Below are 17,799 nucleotides of genomic sequence, written 5' to 3' on the forward strand. Positions count from 1 at the left end.
TTGCTTATAGTAGGCTAGGCTAGCCTTCAAGAAAGAAAAGGAAAAGGAAAAAAGGAAAAAGAAAAAAATTTAGAAAAAATATTAAAATATTGTCTACATCAACACTAACCATGCCCGTGGGATGATTACTATCTACATCAGTAATTTTTAGTCAAAATTAGCCGGATAAACTCAATTGGTAAGACATGAAAATATTTAGAATTTAATTGACAAAATTGAAAGGTTTAAAACTAAATTGGCAAAAGTCCAATAGATTTTATATACATGTGACGTATCAATCTTAGATGGAGTTTCATCTTATATGACTTCTCAGAAAATCTTCCCATTATTCTGTCCTGATGCATTGATTAGACACAAACTGTTGGCTTTAATAATATATAACGTGAAACTCCGTCTGAAATTGATATGCCACGTGTATCTAAAGAATTGTCTGTCAAACGGGGCTTGAATTCGTCTTTAAATTGAAAAACCAATATGCTGTGAGCATAAATCTTGTTTCAATCTCTAGATGATCGTTCCGGCCACAAAGCATCTATTGCGGCATGCAAAATTCGGATATTCTTATCTAAGAGCAAGGACTTACCGTTTTGGGAGTGTTCGGATTCTGTTCAATGGCGATTTTTCGATTCTTACCCCCAATCGATCAAATTCAATATAAATCCCCGTTGAAATTATCTATGTGCAGCAATATGATTTTTGAGCCCGCGTCAGCCTGTGCCAAATATAAGGGCATGCAGAAGATCCACTTTCCACAGTGCCTTTCTAATAATCTCTTCTTTATGTACTATATGAGGATTCAAAAGCATATTAATGAGCAAAAAAATCACTTCAAGTGTCAAAAGTTAGCACAAATAGATATTTAAGTATCAAAAATTACAAAAGTGACATTTAAATACCAAAATCGAAGCAAAATTGATCACTTAAGTGACAATTTGGTCAAAATCCGGCCAAAATGCTAATGTGTGCAATTTCCGACAAAGTAAGCGCAAAACGGTTTCATTTTACACGCTGACGTGACTAAATAATGCAAAAATGACGTTGTTTTGGTGTTGACATGTAAAAAATTAATATAAAACGAATAAATTAAATTTAAAACTAAATTTATTTAAAACATTTAAAAATACAAATACAAATATTAAAATAATTTAATATATATATATATTATATTTTAAAAAGGGATAGGTGGCTAAGGGTCGAGCTCGCCGCTGCCGTTGGGAAGGGCCGGCGACGGAGGGGGAGGGTCGGCCGAGGTCGCTGGCTTGGCGGGGAGGCAAGGAGACCCCGGCCGACCCTCCCCCTCGTTGCCGGCCCTTCCCGGCAATGGCGAGGAGGCGGCAGTGACGAGGGCTCAACCCTCGCCCACCTCTCCCTTTTTTTGAAAAAAATTAAATATATTATTAAAAAAATAATATTTGTATTTTATTTTTAAATGTTTTAAATAAATTTAGTTTTAAATTTCATTTTATTAATGTTTATATTAATTATTTATCACATCAACACCAAAACGACATTATTTTGCACTTGTTTCGTCAGAAAATCGCTACGTCAGTATTTTTGCCGGATTAGCACTTAAATGATCAATTTTGCTCCAATTTTGGCTCTTAAATGTCACTTTCATAACTTTTGGCACATTAATATCTCTTTGTGCCAACTTTTGGCACTCCAGGGGCCCGAGTGTCCATCTTAATGTAATTACACAACTAAACTTATCTTAACCGAACTAAACTACGATGTATGTCAATTGCAATTTGCAAACACAACGTGAAACGAGAGACTTGAATTCATCATGATATGGACGTGATACTTATGTAACAATCAGTAGTCCTACCACAATTAAATTCAAATTAATTTTCGTCTCACAAATAAAAAATCCCAAAATGATACACAATGACATATTCACCCTACGCTAATTTTAGTCTCACTAAAAAACGCAAATTAACACCCCCGACCCAAACGTACCCTCTATTACCATATGGTCCGATAGTATCGTTAAAAGGCATACATGAGAGATAATTATAATATAGATTCTTTATAAAGGATAATAGGATTCGACATGAAAAATTCACAGATGTTCACCTGCATCTAAACGAAGGGTAAATTGTCCATTCCAGAAAGGCATGTGCAAGATTGTCTTGACTGTCCCAATACATACATGTTTTTTTTTTTTTTTGGTACCTAGGGAACCTCTGTGTGCCGCTTTGCGGCGGAGTAAACCCTGGAGTAGCAGAAGAGTCACCATCACCCTTTCTGTTCTTGGCAAGTCTTCCAACAAGGCAGACGACGCAGGGATTCAAACTCCAGATCTCTCCCGAAAGGAACTAAAGCTCAACCACTACGCCGCCACCACGGGTGGTTTCCAATACAGACATGTTAATAATCAAGAAACCTTGTGTCTAAAAGAGCTATTCGACATTCTTGAAGAGCTAAAGTTGCATATTTCGATTTTATCACTTTAAGATAAATATGTCATGTGATACAAGTTTGAGATTTTTTATGATACAAATATTAGTTTAGGTTAACTGTGTTATGGCAATACCGATTTGAAATTTTTTATGAGACAAAAATTAGTTTGGGATAAATGTGTCATGAGTACTACCGATTTGGAATATTTAATGGTATTGGCTGTAAAATTAACCTGATTTTATGCGCCTTAATACTTCTTATATAGAGTCAAATCATCATCGGGTCAGACAAAATTCAAGCTACTTCTGCTGTGATACGGAAATAAGCATATCTTTGGCGCTGCTTTCTTAGGTTTACAATGTGTAAACTTGACCAACTAGTCTTATTTATGCTTTTGTCTTCATCTTTTTAATTAATTGACCATTTTCTTTGCCCTTCATGCCCACCATGGCGAACTCGCCCATACCCTTTGACCAAAGAAGAGGACCTCTTCTTTCGGACTTTTCCAAGGCTTCAAAGCGCGTGAGGTCAAGTTGCACTTTGCCCCTCAACGAATGGTCTCAATCTCATTTTAACCCCTGAATGATATTATTGTACCACTCAAAACCCCAGAACTTGATCTTAATGTCACCTAAACCATAGAACTCCAGCTTGTGTCAATTTAATTCAAATTGTCAACAATTTTTTGCAGTTTTATGGATATTGGTTATAGCAATATGAACTTCCAGGGCAAAGCCAATTATTGCTAGAACCTGATCTCCATTGGGACCACAGTAGTTAATAACGAGGGTCCTATTCGGTGCCCATATCATTTAGTAGTTATGATTTGGATGGTCCATGATGGATTGGTCGAAATAGTGACTTCGAGACTCAACGTGCTCATAAGCTAAAAAGAATAAATATGCTAAGCAAAATTTATCATGCTTTGGCAAGTTGAACCCTGAAAGGTTGGTTTTTAAAGACCATTTCCGTATTACCCTTTGAGTCGATTGAATCAAGGTGGGTTCGCTAGATTGCCACAACCATGATCACTCGTGTAAGAGAGAAGCTAGATGGCTCTTGTTTGCGTCGAAAAGGAGAATGGAGAACAGAGAAACAAGCCATGTATTTTACGGTTTAGAGCACAATAGGACTGATCATATGAAATTTAGGGTACAAGATGATAGAAAGTGATCCACGAGGTTGCAAAATGAAAGAAAAAATCGGATTGAGGGTGGCAAAATGGAAGAATCCCTAATAAAATAAGAATCGGCCCAGCCTAAGGACCTTAAACAAAGGCCGTGGTTATCGGAGCCCCCATTGCACATAAATAAAATGGAAGAGTTAATCGCGGGGGGATTTGTAACCAATTTGGGAAACACCCCCCGACCTGATCCTAGCTCTGCTACACTGGCCTCTTGACGACTGCCAATCCAGTATCTTAGAAAAAATCGGATTGAGGGTGGCAAAATGGAAGATTCCCTAATAAAATAAGAATCAAGTCGAAAGAGGCTTTAAATACAATTAATAACAATGGTTTTCTCCCCAGACCTTCTCTGCGTTCCATCTTTATTGTTTTCTTTCTCCTTTCTTATGCATGCAACGCCACCGACATTTCTTCCTTTGTGAACCTGGGACAGGCGATGTCAGTGTTCCACTTAGGAAGGGGAGATGGGGAGCATCTTCTCGGGACTTGGGTGGAAACGCATGAGTAAAGAAACAAGATTTCAGAACTTGCACACAGCATATAATACATACAATGACTTGTAAAATAGATATAGGATAAGACTAGATAAAAATAAAATAAAATTCAAACCATGGTTTTCATATACATAATGCGAATCTCCATCCAAGATAGCTAAGCCCATTTCTATCAAAAGAATTTTGAGATAAGTGCACTCAAAGTCTTAAAATTTATCATAAAAGTACGATTAAGTATTAAAACTTTCAAAAAAGTACAATCAAGTACTAATGATGCATTTTGCGGAAAATAAATAATTTGAAGAATATTTTCCTAAAAATAATAAATTGTTATTTAAAAAATGAATGAACAAAAAATATTTTCATTTATAAATTGTCGTCAATAATGAAAATGTTTTCCATTGACTATTTACTTCAAGCGATATAGCGATTATTTTTAGAAAAATATTTTCCAAATCATTCATTTTCTATGAAACAAATATAACCTAAAACTTGTCGCAATCGAGTTATTTTATTAGCTCTATCCAATTCATTAAGTCAATAGAAGATGCCAATGCGACTTTTTTTTTATATCATTTTCTCTCTCCTACATGGCTTCTAAAATTATTTTCTCTTTTCTACATGGCCTACATTACTTACATAGACTAAAATGATTCAAAAAGGTCATGTGGGAGAGAAAATAATAAAAATAAAAACCACATCAACTTTTTTCGTCAATCTAATTGGGTGGAGTGAATGAAATGATTTGATTGCACAAATACGATAAATTTTAGCATTTAATTATTTTTTTTGAAGGTCCTAGGATTCTATTGTACTTTCTTAATAAGGTTCAGAATATTTGATATACTTTTCTCAGGAATCTTCCATCGAACAATGCATGGGTTCACGGCCCATCCCTGTGAAAAAGGGTCCTGTTTTGAATTGAAAATCTAATATGCTGCGAGCATAAATCTGGGTTCCATCTTTACACGGTCACTCCATTCATTAAAGCATAGTCTTGGCTAAGCTTTAGCTGTGATCCAGAAATAAGCATTGTCTTTAGCATATGCTTCCTTCTTCAGGTCTCTTCTAACGTGTAAAGTTGACCATCCTGTTTTAATTATGCTTTTTTCTCCTCCTTTTTAATTAAGCACTAATCAATTTTCCTATGCCCGTTATACCCCTAATGGCGAACCCGTCCAAGAAGTTTGACTAAAGGGGACCCTTTCCAAGGCTTCGAACCGCGTGAGGCGAATTTGCATTTTGTCCCTTAATAGAATGGTCTCAATCTCATTTTAACCCTTGAATCACGTTCTTTGCATCAACCCCAGAACCTGATCTTGGGTCACCCCCTAAACCTAAGGACTATAGCTTGTGTCAATTTAATCCAAATTTGTCAACGGTTTTTCGCAGCTTTCGAGGATATTGGGTATAGAAATATTTGATCTCTTGAGCAAAAAGAATTATTACTAGAGTTCGATCTCCAATGGAATAGGTGAACCTCAGTAATTACCAATGATTATCCTATTTGGAGCCCATAACATCTAATGATTATAAATTTTATAGTCCATGATAGATTGGTCCAAATAATGATTTCGATGCTTGACTTGCTCATGAGTGAAAAAGATCAAATTATGCTATGCAAAAATTATCATGCTCGGGCAAGCTGGAACTAAGAAGGGACATCTTTTCTATATCATGCCATTTTTACCCTTCAAAGAGATTTGAGGTGGTTTGACTGAATTGCCGAATCCATGATCACTCGTGCAAGAGAGAAGCTAGATAGATCTTGCTCGCCTCACAAAAAGATAAAAGAGAAAAATAGAAGTTCTAAAACTTGTTATGAAAATACAATTAAGTCCCAAAATTTTTAAAAAGTGTAATTAAGTCCTAAAATTTATCAAATTAATTCAATTAAGTCCTAAAATTAATGCCGTCAAATTTGTTAACGGAAAATGCTAATGTAACACGGACATAATATTTTAAATGATTTTTTTATTTTCCATGTGGCTTTTTAAAAAATTTATTCAAAATTAGATTTAAAAACTAAAAAAGAAAAGCTAAATTTTTTTTTTTTTAAAAAAATTGTTATAAAAAAGAAGAGAAAATGGCAACTTCTCCGCCATCGCCGCCCATCGCTGGAGGGGGCGGGCAATCGTGCCGCCGATCGCCACCCAACCAGGGCAAGGGCCCCCCAGATCTAGGCACATTGGCCCTCATGGGGGCCGACGACCGTCGCCCGCCCTAGGCAAGGCCTCACCGGCCCTTGTTTAGGGCCAGCAACCGTCGCCCACCTTGGGTGAGGCCTCGTCGGCCCTCGCCTAGGGCCACTTGCCTGAATCCAGGCGAAGGCTAGCATACCCAAAACTAGGCCCTCTTGCCCACACTAGGCAAGGGTCGTCGACTCTCGCTTGGAGCCGGCGAGGCCTCGCCTTGGTTGGGCAACAACCAGCGACCTCCGCCTAGGGTCAACAACTGTCATTGGCGGCAACAAATGCGAAGTTGTCATTTTTCTCTCTCTCTCTCTTTTTTAACAGTTTTATTAAAATGAATTTTAGTTTTTAAATCTATTTTAAAAAATGAATAAAAAATAATTTTAAAAAGCCACCTAGACAATAAAAAATCATTTAAAATGTCGCGTCCGCGTCACATCAGCATTTTCCGTTAGTAAATCTGACGGTATTAACTTTAGGACTCAATTAAATCAATTTGACAAATTTTAAGATTTGATTGCATTTTTTACAAATTTTATGACTCAATTGGATTTCTATAATAAATTTGAGGACTTCTATTGCAAAAAAAAAAAAAAAAAAAAAAAGTCAAGCAAGTTCCGTTTTAGACGGTTTGGAGCATACTAGGACTGGTTGTATGAAATTTCGGGGTATAAAATCGTAACTGAGGGAGCAAAATGGGAATTCTAGTAATAAAAAAAGGAACAGAGTCCAAAGTAAGCATTAGATGCGATTAAGAGCAATCTATTTAGGGAAAACCTTAATGAAATCGAATTTTTTTCTTTTTAATTTTCTAATAATATGCCACTCCTCCTGTGCCTCTCTCCCTTCTCCCTCCCTCGATAGTTGAAAAGGAGATTCTATTGCAGCTTCTTTAATCGCCTCCCTCCTCTCCATCCCTCCCTTCCTCCCTCTCCCTCTCGATCTCGACGGCAGGAACGCGAACGAACGTAGAATAGGGCGAAACAAGGGTCAAAGCGGCGAACTTTGACGCGTTCCCACATGACCCACCAAGGTTTGCTGCTCCAATTCGTGCTGTTCGTTGTTGGGTTTCTCTTGGATTCGTGTTTGAATTCTTGTATCTCCTAAAGTTTTGATTTTTTTCGGAGGGTTTAACTTGGATCCCTTCGTAGCCCGTTCGTAGCCCGTGTTGAAACTGCATTTTGAGAGCGAATTGTTTGTCCTGGTCCATGTTACATGAGATCCGAACTTTGGCAGTGCCTATTGTTTGTGAATATTTGGATGGGTCAAATTTGTGAGGATGCTTTGGCACTAGATCCTAGGTTTTGTTCTGTATTAGGTTTTGAGATGGGCTCTTTGGGTGGTTATTGAGGCGGAGGACTTCATTTTGAATGATGTTAGTGGCAAATCAGGCTTCAGTTTTGTGGATTCAGCAAAACCTGAAGTTTGTGGCATTCTGGAGTTTTGCTGCTTTAGTTTTGTGGATTGAGCAAAAGCGGAAATCCCTGTAAGTGTAGAGTTTGTTGTTGATGGAGCTTCACGTGATGTTCTAATTTTGTCAGCATTTCTTGTTTCTAATAAACTGCGGATTTCTGTTTTTGACTTCTCATGGCATTTGGTCAATAAAAGCAGCAGTTCTTTTTTAAATGTACTCTCTCTCAATTATAATGTGGATATGAGCATCGGAGTTGCTTTTGTTGTGCTCTAGTCTTGTAGTCTCCGCAGTCTGATAGAATGACAACTTTCAGCACCGATATAGGTGCTGGTGATTCCTTGCTAGTTTCTGGGTAGTTGGGTGTTTTTATATGTTGAGCCAATTTCCTGTTGTTTCCCATGGTTATTTCCATTTCATCAAAAAATATTCCTGCTTATGAGTGAGAGAGAACTTTTAGGGTTTTACATTAGTAGATAAATAATTTTTTAAGGATTTGTGGGCTTGTTCTCACTACGTCCTGTAATCTGTTTGTTGTGCAAGTCAGTAGCTTGAAATTTTTAACACATACGAAATGTACTTAAATGTAGATGTTGTGTTGTAGCGTAATGTCTCATGGGTGATACGACTTCCTGTCTGTAACAAATGCACATGCATGCTCACGCATAGTATCTGTGTGGCTTATGGAAGTTGCAACTCTCTCAGTGAGATTATGATCTAATGAACAATGAAATGTCTTTTGATACTTGTGTCATGTGTTTTTTGGACCATCTTGCCGATGCCTGTTCTATGACAATTGGAATGAGCTACTTTGTATTGGAGGACTTCAGCAGAGGATTTTTTGCCTGCCTATAGAAAGTTGAATTGAGAATTTTTTTTTTACATGATAATCTTCTAGGATGCTTTTCTCCATATTGGATCTTATTCTAACTTACAACTACTGTAATCTTATCATCTGTCGATAATTTGAAACTCAATGCATTGGAGTATTGTGTAAGTATCAAATTTATTCTCGACATTATCTTGTTATATGCAGGGACAGTTTTATTTTGAGATCGAGTTAATTTTCCGTGTGACATTTTGTTGGATCTATATATAAATTCATCCTAGCTGTGGGAGAATGGCGGATGGAAATTCAAGTTTCTGGGGCCCAGTGACATCCACTAAAGAGTGTTGTGAGCAGAATTATGCCTATTCTTCATATATCGCTGAATTTTTCAACACAGTATCGAACATTCCCTGCATTGTTTTAGCACTGATTGGTCTGATCAATGCCCTAAGACAACGATTTGAGAAGAGATTCAGTGTCCTTCACATTTCGAATATGGTACTTGCTATGGGAAGCATGCTATATCATGCTACCCTGCAACGAGTGTAAGTAACTTTCTTAATCCTGCATTACATTGAATCAATCTGTTGCCCATGAGAATCATTCCATGGTTAGGTTTTGTGCATCATGTAGTAGATGAGATGTTAAAACCACCAAATCAGATTAACTGGTTCCTCATAAATGAATCCAATACTTTTGCCCCGTAAACATCCAGGGCATAATTTTGGAGGGAATATTGAATATCCTGACAGAGTAGCCCTTAAAGTGTTTATTCTTTTCCTGAGATCAAGGATGTCTTGCTTGTTGGATAGTGATTTACCTGGGCATTAGGCATGGGTTTAGCTTCCACAATTATCGTCCCCTGCCTTGTGTCTATTTTGTGACTTCAGTAGAGTAACCTGTATTATGTCCCTATAACTTTGAAATGTTAATGACAAAAGAAGTATCTGACACATTAAATAGCCCAGTTTTGATAAATGGAATCACATTTAGAACAACTGCGGATAGATCTTGGCTTGTCTCATATAGTTTGCTTTATTATAATTGCAATCATCATTCTTATGTACACACTTGTATGAAGTGCATGGTTTTGCATGTTACAGGAGTTGTGGATGGCACCGATTCTTTTATTTTTGTTTGATAGGCTTGAAATGTGTTGTGGCATGGGCTTCCTGCTTGATTTATCATAGATTGGTTTGCATCCTGATAGTCTGTTAATGGTATCTGTCTTCAAGTTGGTCAGATGACTATCATTAGAAATTATTTTGTTTTGTAAGCTTAATAGATATGTGGACGCGATTTGTTAAATCTTTATCAGGCAACAACAAAGTGATGAAACTCCAATGGTATGGGAAATCTTGCTGTATATGTACATCCTCTATTCTCCGGATTGGCACTATCGCAGTACAATGCCCACATTCCTCTTCCTCTATGGTGCTGTCTTTGCCATTGGACATTCATTCTTCAATTTTGGCATTGGCTTCAAGATTCACTATGTGGCCCTCTGTCTACTGTGCATTCCCCGAACATACAAGTATTATATAAACACTGCTGATGCCTCAGCTAAACAACTTGCCAAGCTGTATGTGGCAACCCTTGTTCTCGGTAGCATATGCGGGCTGTGTGATCGCTTCTTCTGCAAGCAAATATCTTCTTGGCCCATCAATCCTCAGGGTCACGCACTATGGCATGTCTTCATGGGTTTCAATTCATACTATGCAAATACGTTCTTGATGTTTTGCCGAGCTCGGCAACTGGATTGGTCACCAAAGGTGGTTTATTTCATGGGGATTTTGCCCTATGTGAAGATTGAGAAGCCTAAAGTCCAATGAGATATATCAGAAAGGAGGATTGACTTTTATGTTCTCGGGGATAGTTTGAGAGTTTTGAAACAGAGATGGGGGCAGGCGAGCAATTGTATGGTTTACTTTTGCTCCTGTTCTTGGTATTTATTTGGTTACACTATGTCATCTACTGGCTTTTGCACTTAAAACAGGGAACGTGTACCAAATTCAATTTGCATTTCTGTTTGTAGGATGCAACTGCTCTGCTCGCAAACCAAAGCATGTCTTATGTAAAAGCTGTGGATTTAGACTCCCATCTTTTTTGGTTATTAGTGTGTTGTTAGTTTTGAGTCTTTGACTGCTTTTTAATGCTGGAGAACAGCCGGGTTAATACTGAAGCAGGATTTTGTTTTCAATGACTACATAGGACTACCCGCATTGAAGGGATCGGAGTTTTTGTACTGGAATTTTGCAAGCTCTTGGTTGCCACTTCCTATTTTTTGCACTTAAATGAGCTATTGTGAAGACCCCGTACTTCTGTTCTGTTGAAGCAGGCAAAGCCTGAATTCTGTTAAGCACCCTAAAAAGATTAACGCATGCGCAAGCAGAGGCATATACCCTGGCGCAGAGAGTGATTTGTGAGCTGAATGATCTGATGAATAAACAATGGACATGGATGTTAGTCCAAATGCCGAAGCGACACAGATCTTAGCTTGTGTCGATTCTGTTGTGTTCTAAACCCGACTAAGTTGCAGTTTTTTCGATCATATAAAACACGACATAAGTATGCTATTCCCCAGTGGTTTTATGTGGGTCAAGACTGAAGCATACGTTTAAGGAATGTGTCAAAGGCCCAAATTGCATCATCGCGTAAGGGGGACGTTACAGTATACTATAAAGAAAAAGCATGTTAAATTTTTCCTGAGTGACAACAGTAGTCGCTTATCATTTTCTGCAAGCAAACGTGAACCATTAAGATGCTCATTTTGGCGCCAATAGAAAACCCAACACGGAACGAAAGATATGAGAGCAAAGCATACCCATTCCATTCCGATCTCACTCCCTCTTACCCAAAAAGGGAAGTAATTAATAACGACTCCATTAGCCCGCACAAGAAGAAAGATGAAACTGTGTAATGAGAACAGAAAGAAGGATTCGCTGAGTGATAAGGGAAAGGGGCAATCATCCGGTGGAACAACCTAAATCTTTTCCCTTGCTAAACAGAAATCTCATGTAGTCCGATAATCAGGCATCTGATACTCCTTGATTATCAGAATTCAGACAAAGTGGTGCTAAGTGCGGTCCCTCTAAAGGGGACGAATAGAGTAAAAGAGGACAAAAGAAGCAGACTCAAGTTTCACAGACCGATATAGCTAATCGAGACTTCACCTACATGATTGGTTAGCATACACTGTACAGAACATTCATCTGACAAAAAGCCTCCATTTGCAGTCTTGAACGCTGCAAATGCTAGACAGAAACGACACCATATACAGTGTTCTTTTGTCACTGAGCTCCTGCAGACATACTATGCTCAGTGCCGATGGCTGACGATAAGTCAACAAAGCAAAGTCCGTGCATACTGCAATGCTTACTTATGATTGAGCGGTCATTGTCTCATTGATAATTTGCCCAAGCTTCATGAACAGGGATTGCTGCTCCTCGAGAGTAAGGTTCATTAGAATCTGCAAGATATCAACAAGCAGAGACATTCTCATTGGGAAACTGAGTTTCAACAGAATATGTTCGATAGAGTAATAAAAGATATATACATGTCGTCATACCTGGCCTAAGATCGTCTCGACTGACAAGTTCATAGCCACTACAAAGGACTGATGGTAGATATATGCAAACACAGCCATCACCATCTAAAGTAGAGAAGTTGACTTAGTAAAGCAGAAGAGGCACACAGCACAAAACATATTTCTCAGACAATGCACACTAGCCAACTGAAATGGTGAAACTCAGAAACATAACAAAGAACAAGAAATCGCTGAACCTATGCAACTACAAATGATACAAGAGAATGTTCTGAGTTAATTATTATGTCACCTGACAATCCATTCTATCTGTTATTCCACCATGTCCTGGAATACTGTCACCAAAATCCTGTGGCACAAAGGAGCAAAATGGAGTGTCAAGACCTGAGTACAATACATGTCAGACCAATTAGGATTGTTCTAAATTACAAACCTTGATCTTGAAGGCACGTTTAAACCCACTTGCGAAGAAGCCTCCAAAAGGTGCTATAATCGACGCAAATAGACCAAGACAGAGAGCATGCCATTGGACTGGCATTATTGCCACCTCTTTCCATGGAAACTGATCATTAACAACAAACTAAGTCACTCAATCTAAACATTTCTCGAGTATAATGCCAACTCTCTTAGATCTGTTTCTCACAAGTTTCTTTTAGGCAAACCAATTGCTCAAACAGTTCAAACATATAAGGAAAGGACTAATCAGGCCAGATTTTACAAGCTGCTGAGGACACCCATTAGTAAACTGAATTGACAATCGGAATTTAAGCAGGGAAAGACATTGAGCATCCCAAAAATCAAAATCACAAAGGACATCTCTAGTTCAAGCATCAACTTATTAAAAAAAGCAATAAAATTGAGAGCAATTGACTCACCAATTGGGAAAACCATCTGGGTAGAGTGTAATACTCTGGCCTGAAAAATGGATCAGGATCACACTGAAGCCAACCAGTAGATAAATCCTGCAATGATCCAGACAAGATAATGAAGAACTGAGGTGATTGTGAAGCAGAACCTGATTCAAATAAAAGTTTATAGTAGTGATTACCTTCCTCGGACATGTTAGCCACTGGAAACGGCCCATAATACTAGCTAGCTGCATATACATTAAAACATACTATGATTACCACCATAAAACTGAATCTGGTCAATGGTTACCAGCAAAAAGATTATACATAGGCCAATATGGGACCAGATACCCTCAAAGCATGAATATCTCAAAAGGAGAAGTTAGGACCTCTCCAGACAGGTTCAAATGCAAAAAAATCTTAAAATCAAAGTGAGGTGCCTCAATAAAGTCTGAAGGATATGGCAAACAGTTCCTTCCAGGAACCAACAATATTATTTCAACAGACATTTAAGATCAAAGTTGCAAAAAGTGTCCCACCAAGGAGTTTAAAGGAAATTCCAGTCCATCCCTAGAAACTCATTGGGATGGAGTCAGCACAGGTCCACTATGACACATAAAATCCAAAATAGACGTCCTTTATTGGTTTATCATCTATATGAAACACAAATTTGAAATTACACATACGAATTTGGAAATGCACAAAGAGCAATGCCATAAATACCAATCTGACAAAAACCAAAATAGACCTCATATCCTACCATGACATAAACAGTATTGTGAAGAGCATGAATTGAGTTAAGGTCGTCTTCCATCACCCCAAACCAAAACACAGGGAAGCATTTGGGTACTATTACGTGCACAAATGCAAACCAAAATGACACAAGACATAGGTACAGTGAGACATCTTGACAACTCACCAGAAATGCAGAAATCATAGTAGTAAAAGATGCTCCTATAAATCCCTCCCAAGTTTTCTTTGGAGACAACTTGATCAATGGGGTTCTTCCAAAAAAGAAGCCAAAGATATATGCGGCGATGTCATTGATCACTATAAGCGTTGCTGGAAGAAGAAACCTGCAGGACCAATAACACTATTGCGTCAATGACATATAATTTCATGCCACTGATTACCAAATAGGCAACTAGAAACTGAAATTTTTATCATAAAAGAGTGACAGCTTCAAGTATACACTCAAATACTTCTCATGACAGATTACTCTACACAGCAAGGATACTTGACAGATAAATTAAAACCTTTAGACCACTCCACTGATGTTAAACCACATGAAAAATGTGAATAAGGCATCAAATGTCAGATATTGGCAAAAAAATCTCTACAAGGATAGAATATGTCAAATATCCTTACATGGGAAACAAATCAAGGGTGAAAACTAGCTAGTGATTTTCAAAAATGAATATCGCATATTTCTTCAAGATACCTATCAAAGCCCTTCATGATACAGTCATAGGATATCTATCCACGCTTACTGAAGAGTTCCATCAAATTTATGTCCAGTCTCTCCAAATTAAAATGGAAGATGATCTTGAAAAATTATTCATAGCTGTAAGTAAACAGAAGGGGTGTAAACAAGAGAGGGGACACAAACATAGAGACAAATAAGAAATCCTGAAGGCATCTTAAAGTATCATTTTCAATCTCAAAAAACCATAACACCAAAAATAGCTTGCTTTTGTTTTCATGGAACGTCAATTGTGCAAAGCAAAGATTTCAACGAATGGAGGAGCTACCAAGGAGGAATTATATCCAACATTTTTGTAATACTTCTTTTGACTATGCATAAGTTCCACAATGCAGTGATAATCCAAGATGAAGAAATGAGGACATAATCACTTAACCATGCACCTTGCAGAACTCTAAGAGAAAAACCTGAGAGCAGACACTTCAATCTTTTCTTTTGATGTAAAGCCAACACTTCAATCATGAAGGAGAGATAATGACAAATAAATAAATAAATAAATAAAAAGAATACACGACAGTTCCAGGCCCACAAGAATACGATATCGAACCTAGGATAGGAAGTGGACATAACAAGCACAGATGAATAAGTCACATGAACTTAAATATAGGAGAAGTGCAGGGCTCAAGGACATGAATGACAACAATTTGGGCTCAGAGTACAAATTCAAGTTTGACATGCATCTTTACATGCTTTCAAATAGATGAAAGGATCGGAAAAGATCTTTCCTTTTCTAGATGTAGTGACTCACCAGAATATTCCCTCAAAGATGTTGGCAACAGTAAAAGCAGACTGAGTAAACACCACAATGAGAATCATGTGTGTCCAAGCATACTGGCTAAATTGATACTTGTACATCTTCTTCTTCAAAGTAACAATGAACCACACGAAGCCTGAGTCAAGTTAACAAGAATTACCTCTATCAGCAATTTTTCATAGCCAAAAGCTGCAGACAAGAACACCAGCCATTTTTACATCAATATTATCCATTTCCATGCTAGCATGTCCAATACGCGTGCGCAAAATGAGAAGGCATCCATGTGGCAACACAGGAAAAAACGATAATTCCATTACAGTTTTGAGCAACATCTCAATAATTGAAGTGAATTTAAGAGGATTCACTCGGATTAACAAACGGAGTTAGCCCACATTAGAATGCTTGTAATGTTTTCACGTGCGTAATGTTGTTGATCGGAGCGTGGCATTAATAGAATCAACATGGTTAAGGAAGTGTGTTTGAAACCACCCTTATACTGACATTTAGTACCTATGAATTACCTTCCATTCTTCCCTAGCAAAATACTTTTCTGTGGACAACTATGGAATTTGAAAAAAGAACTTAGTTCACAATGACCAATCTCAATTTCCTCAATTAACTGTAAACTACACACTGACATCATGCAGAACATGACAGTCAGACAGGCTACATCAGATCATCCACACAGGCATATATACAGTACAGTACAGCCATCACATTTGTTCAAGTCATTTTGAACATTTAATACGCACCTGCAATGTACAAGGCGTAACAGGCGATCATATGATACTTGACAAGTTTGCTGACGAGCTTATATAAAACCATATCCGTTGTTACAGTGTTGACTAGTTGTTGACTGAGAATGCGTCCGTATACAAATAACATCGCGGTGAAGAAAAAGTGCCTGAACAAAGACATGTGAATAAGAACCAGTTCACATAATAAGCCTCACCAATACTGATTACTTGCATAGTAACCCTACAAATGAATCAGTATGTGTCGATTTTAATCTATGCAATACCAGTTCAACATCCTAAATCCTGGGAGTTGTCTGTCTTCATGGGATCTCCTTAGTAGATTGAAAAGTTCTTTTGCCATAAAAATCTGTATGACGACAATCATGGCAGCGATGTATAGGTGACCCATGTAAATAACTAACGCAAATCCCCCGATCATCCACACAGTTGAGTAAGTCCGGATCAACATCGATCGGTACTTATTTTGATCGTGAACAAGCAAATGGGATCCATTTGCTTTACTAGCTTCTTGAAAACCCTGGACAACATGAAAATAAATGATACCCTTATTAGACAACGGCAGCATTCAAACGCAGCAACAGCTGATAAAGAAAGCTTCTATTTACAAACCTCACTGGAACGCTTGCGATGCCGAATCCGAGGCGTTTGAGAACCACTGTTCTGCATAGCTCTACTTTGCAATTATCGCTCAATGGCAAACGCATATACTCTCGAAGTGATTCTGGCTAATTTCACGTAATGAGCTGCTACCTAATAATACCAGTCAAGTGAATGCAAATTACTTAATACAGTTCATTACAATAACACAATCAGATAGAGAATGATATGTCAACAAGAAAAAGAACAAATGCACAAAGTGGAGTATAAACCGATTCAAAACAATTCCGAGCCGGATTAACTTGTCTCCAACAACTGAAATGCAACTTACCTCACTCCTTTCGAAAGCAACTCAGCTAATCACTACTACCATCTTCAGTCACTAACAACAATTTATCTCCTCACGATTTCTCCCCATCTCGGGCAAGTACAGATTCTAAAAACAGAGCAACATTAGCTCAAGAACACACCAACCCGACACGACACGACCAAAATCCAACACGAATTCCATCGAAATCACGCCCCCACGCCAGAGAACGCCAGGAAAGAAACCTCACGGCGCGAAAGCAAGCCAAACCCAACGAAGAAAACCACGAGAAAGAACGAAAAGGAGCTTGATTTGCATCCAAATCACGCGCCCTCGAACGTACCCAAGAACCGCTACCAAGAAAGCGCCGCGAAAAACACCCACGAACCCACGTAATGGAAAGTGGGGAGGAGTGAATTATAACCCCGGGGTTCTTGCTTCCAGAACAAGAGATCCCGCGAGAGGAGCCGGGGCGAATAATGGAGGGACAAGAAGCGACGCCACAGAGAGGGAACGGAAGAGGGAATTTTCTTTTTCGGCTCTCTCTCCTTTCGTTTCTAATTTTGTGGAGGAAAAACCAGAAATAATCGAAAACGGTGCTCGGAAAAAAGAAATAATAATAAAAAAAATCTTTCCTTTTTGGCCCTTTTTTTTTTTTTTTTTTCAACTTTCGATTTTCTTATTCTGCTGCAGTAAGAAGTTCTGCATCTCGCAGGAGACAGAGGGAGGGAGGAGAGAGAGGGGAACGGGACCTAACACGTGGAAGATGGAGAGGGCATCACACGTGGAGGTCGTGCAGTCTCAGGCTGGCTTTGGGAGTATTCAAATTGAAATTGAGAAAAGGTGTAGATGGGTAAAGAGCAAAGTCAAAGTAAAATGTGATATAAGATTTATATAGGGTCCATTCGATCCGCCAAAAACATGTGATTTGGAAAAAAAATTCGTAAAAATGATTGCATTTATCATTTACAAAAATGAAGCATCATTCATGAA

General features: G+C 38.2%; 2 protein-coding genes across 3 annotated transcripts; one reads left to right on the forward strand and one right to left on the reverse strand.

Moving 5' to 3' along the window:
* The first annotated feature begins 7,097 nt into the window (after window positions 1-7,097).
* LOC104441453 (alkaline ceramidase) lies at window positions 7,098-10,760 on the forward strand. Its single transcript, XM_010054605.2, has 3 exons — window positions 7,098-7,308; window positions 8,723-9,060; window positions 9,834-10,760. The coding sequence occupies exons 2-3, from the start codon at window positions 8,807-8,809 to the stop codon at window positions 10,345-10,347; spliced, it is 768 nt and encodes a 255-aa protein (XP_010052907.1). The 5' UTR covers window positions 7,098-7,308; window positions 8,723-8,806; the 3' UTR covers window positions 10,348-10,760.
* Window positions 10,761-11,435: 675 nt separating this feature from the next.
* LOC104441454 (phosphatidate cytidylyltransferase 1) lies at window positions 11,436-17,379 on the reverse strand. 2 transcript variants are annotated; one of them, XM_010054608.3, is made up of 13 exons: window positions 17,150-17,379; window positions 16,831-16,935; window positions 16,512-16,652; window positions 16,166-16,419; window positions 15,897-16,048; window positions 15,139-15,280; window positions 13,827-13,983; window positions 13,108-13,155; window positions 12,935-13,021; window positions 12,493-12,621; window positions 12,352-12,408; window positions 12,084-12,167; window positions 11,436-11,984 (listed from the first exon to the last, which is right to left on the reverse strand). In XM_010054608.3, exons 3-13 carry the CDS (start codon window positions 16,566-16,568, stop codon window positions 11,895-11,897), a joined length of 1,257 nt encoding a protein of 418 aa, XP_010052910.1. In that variant the 5' UTR covers window positions 16,569-16,652; window positions 16,831-16,935; window positions 17,150-17,379; the 3' UTR covers window positions 11,436-11,894. The 2 variants fall into 2 exon arrangements, with proteins under 2 accessions (XP_010052910.1, XP_010052911.1); XM_010054609.3 differs by lacking the exon at window positions 16,831-16,935 and having other exon boundaries at window positions 11,436-11,816; window positions 11,895-11,984; window positions 17,150-17,375.
* Window positions 17,380-17,799: the final 420 nt, after the last annotated feature.

Source organism: Eucalyptus grandis, chromosome 4 (assembly GCF_016545825.1).
Source record: "Eucalyptus grandis isolate ANBG69807.140 chromosome 4, ASM1654582v1, whole genome shotgun sequence".
Lineage (NCBI taxonomy): Eukaryota > Viridiplantae > Streptophyta > Magnoliopsida > Myrtales > Myrtaceae > Eucalyptus > Eucalyptus grandis.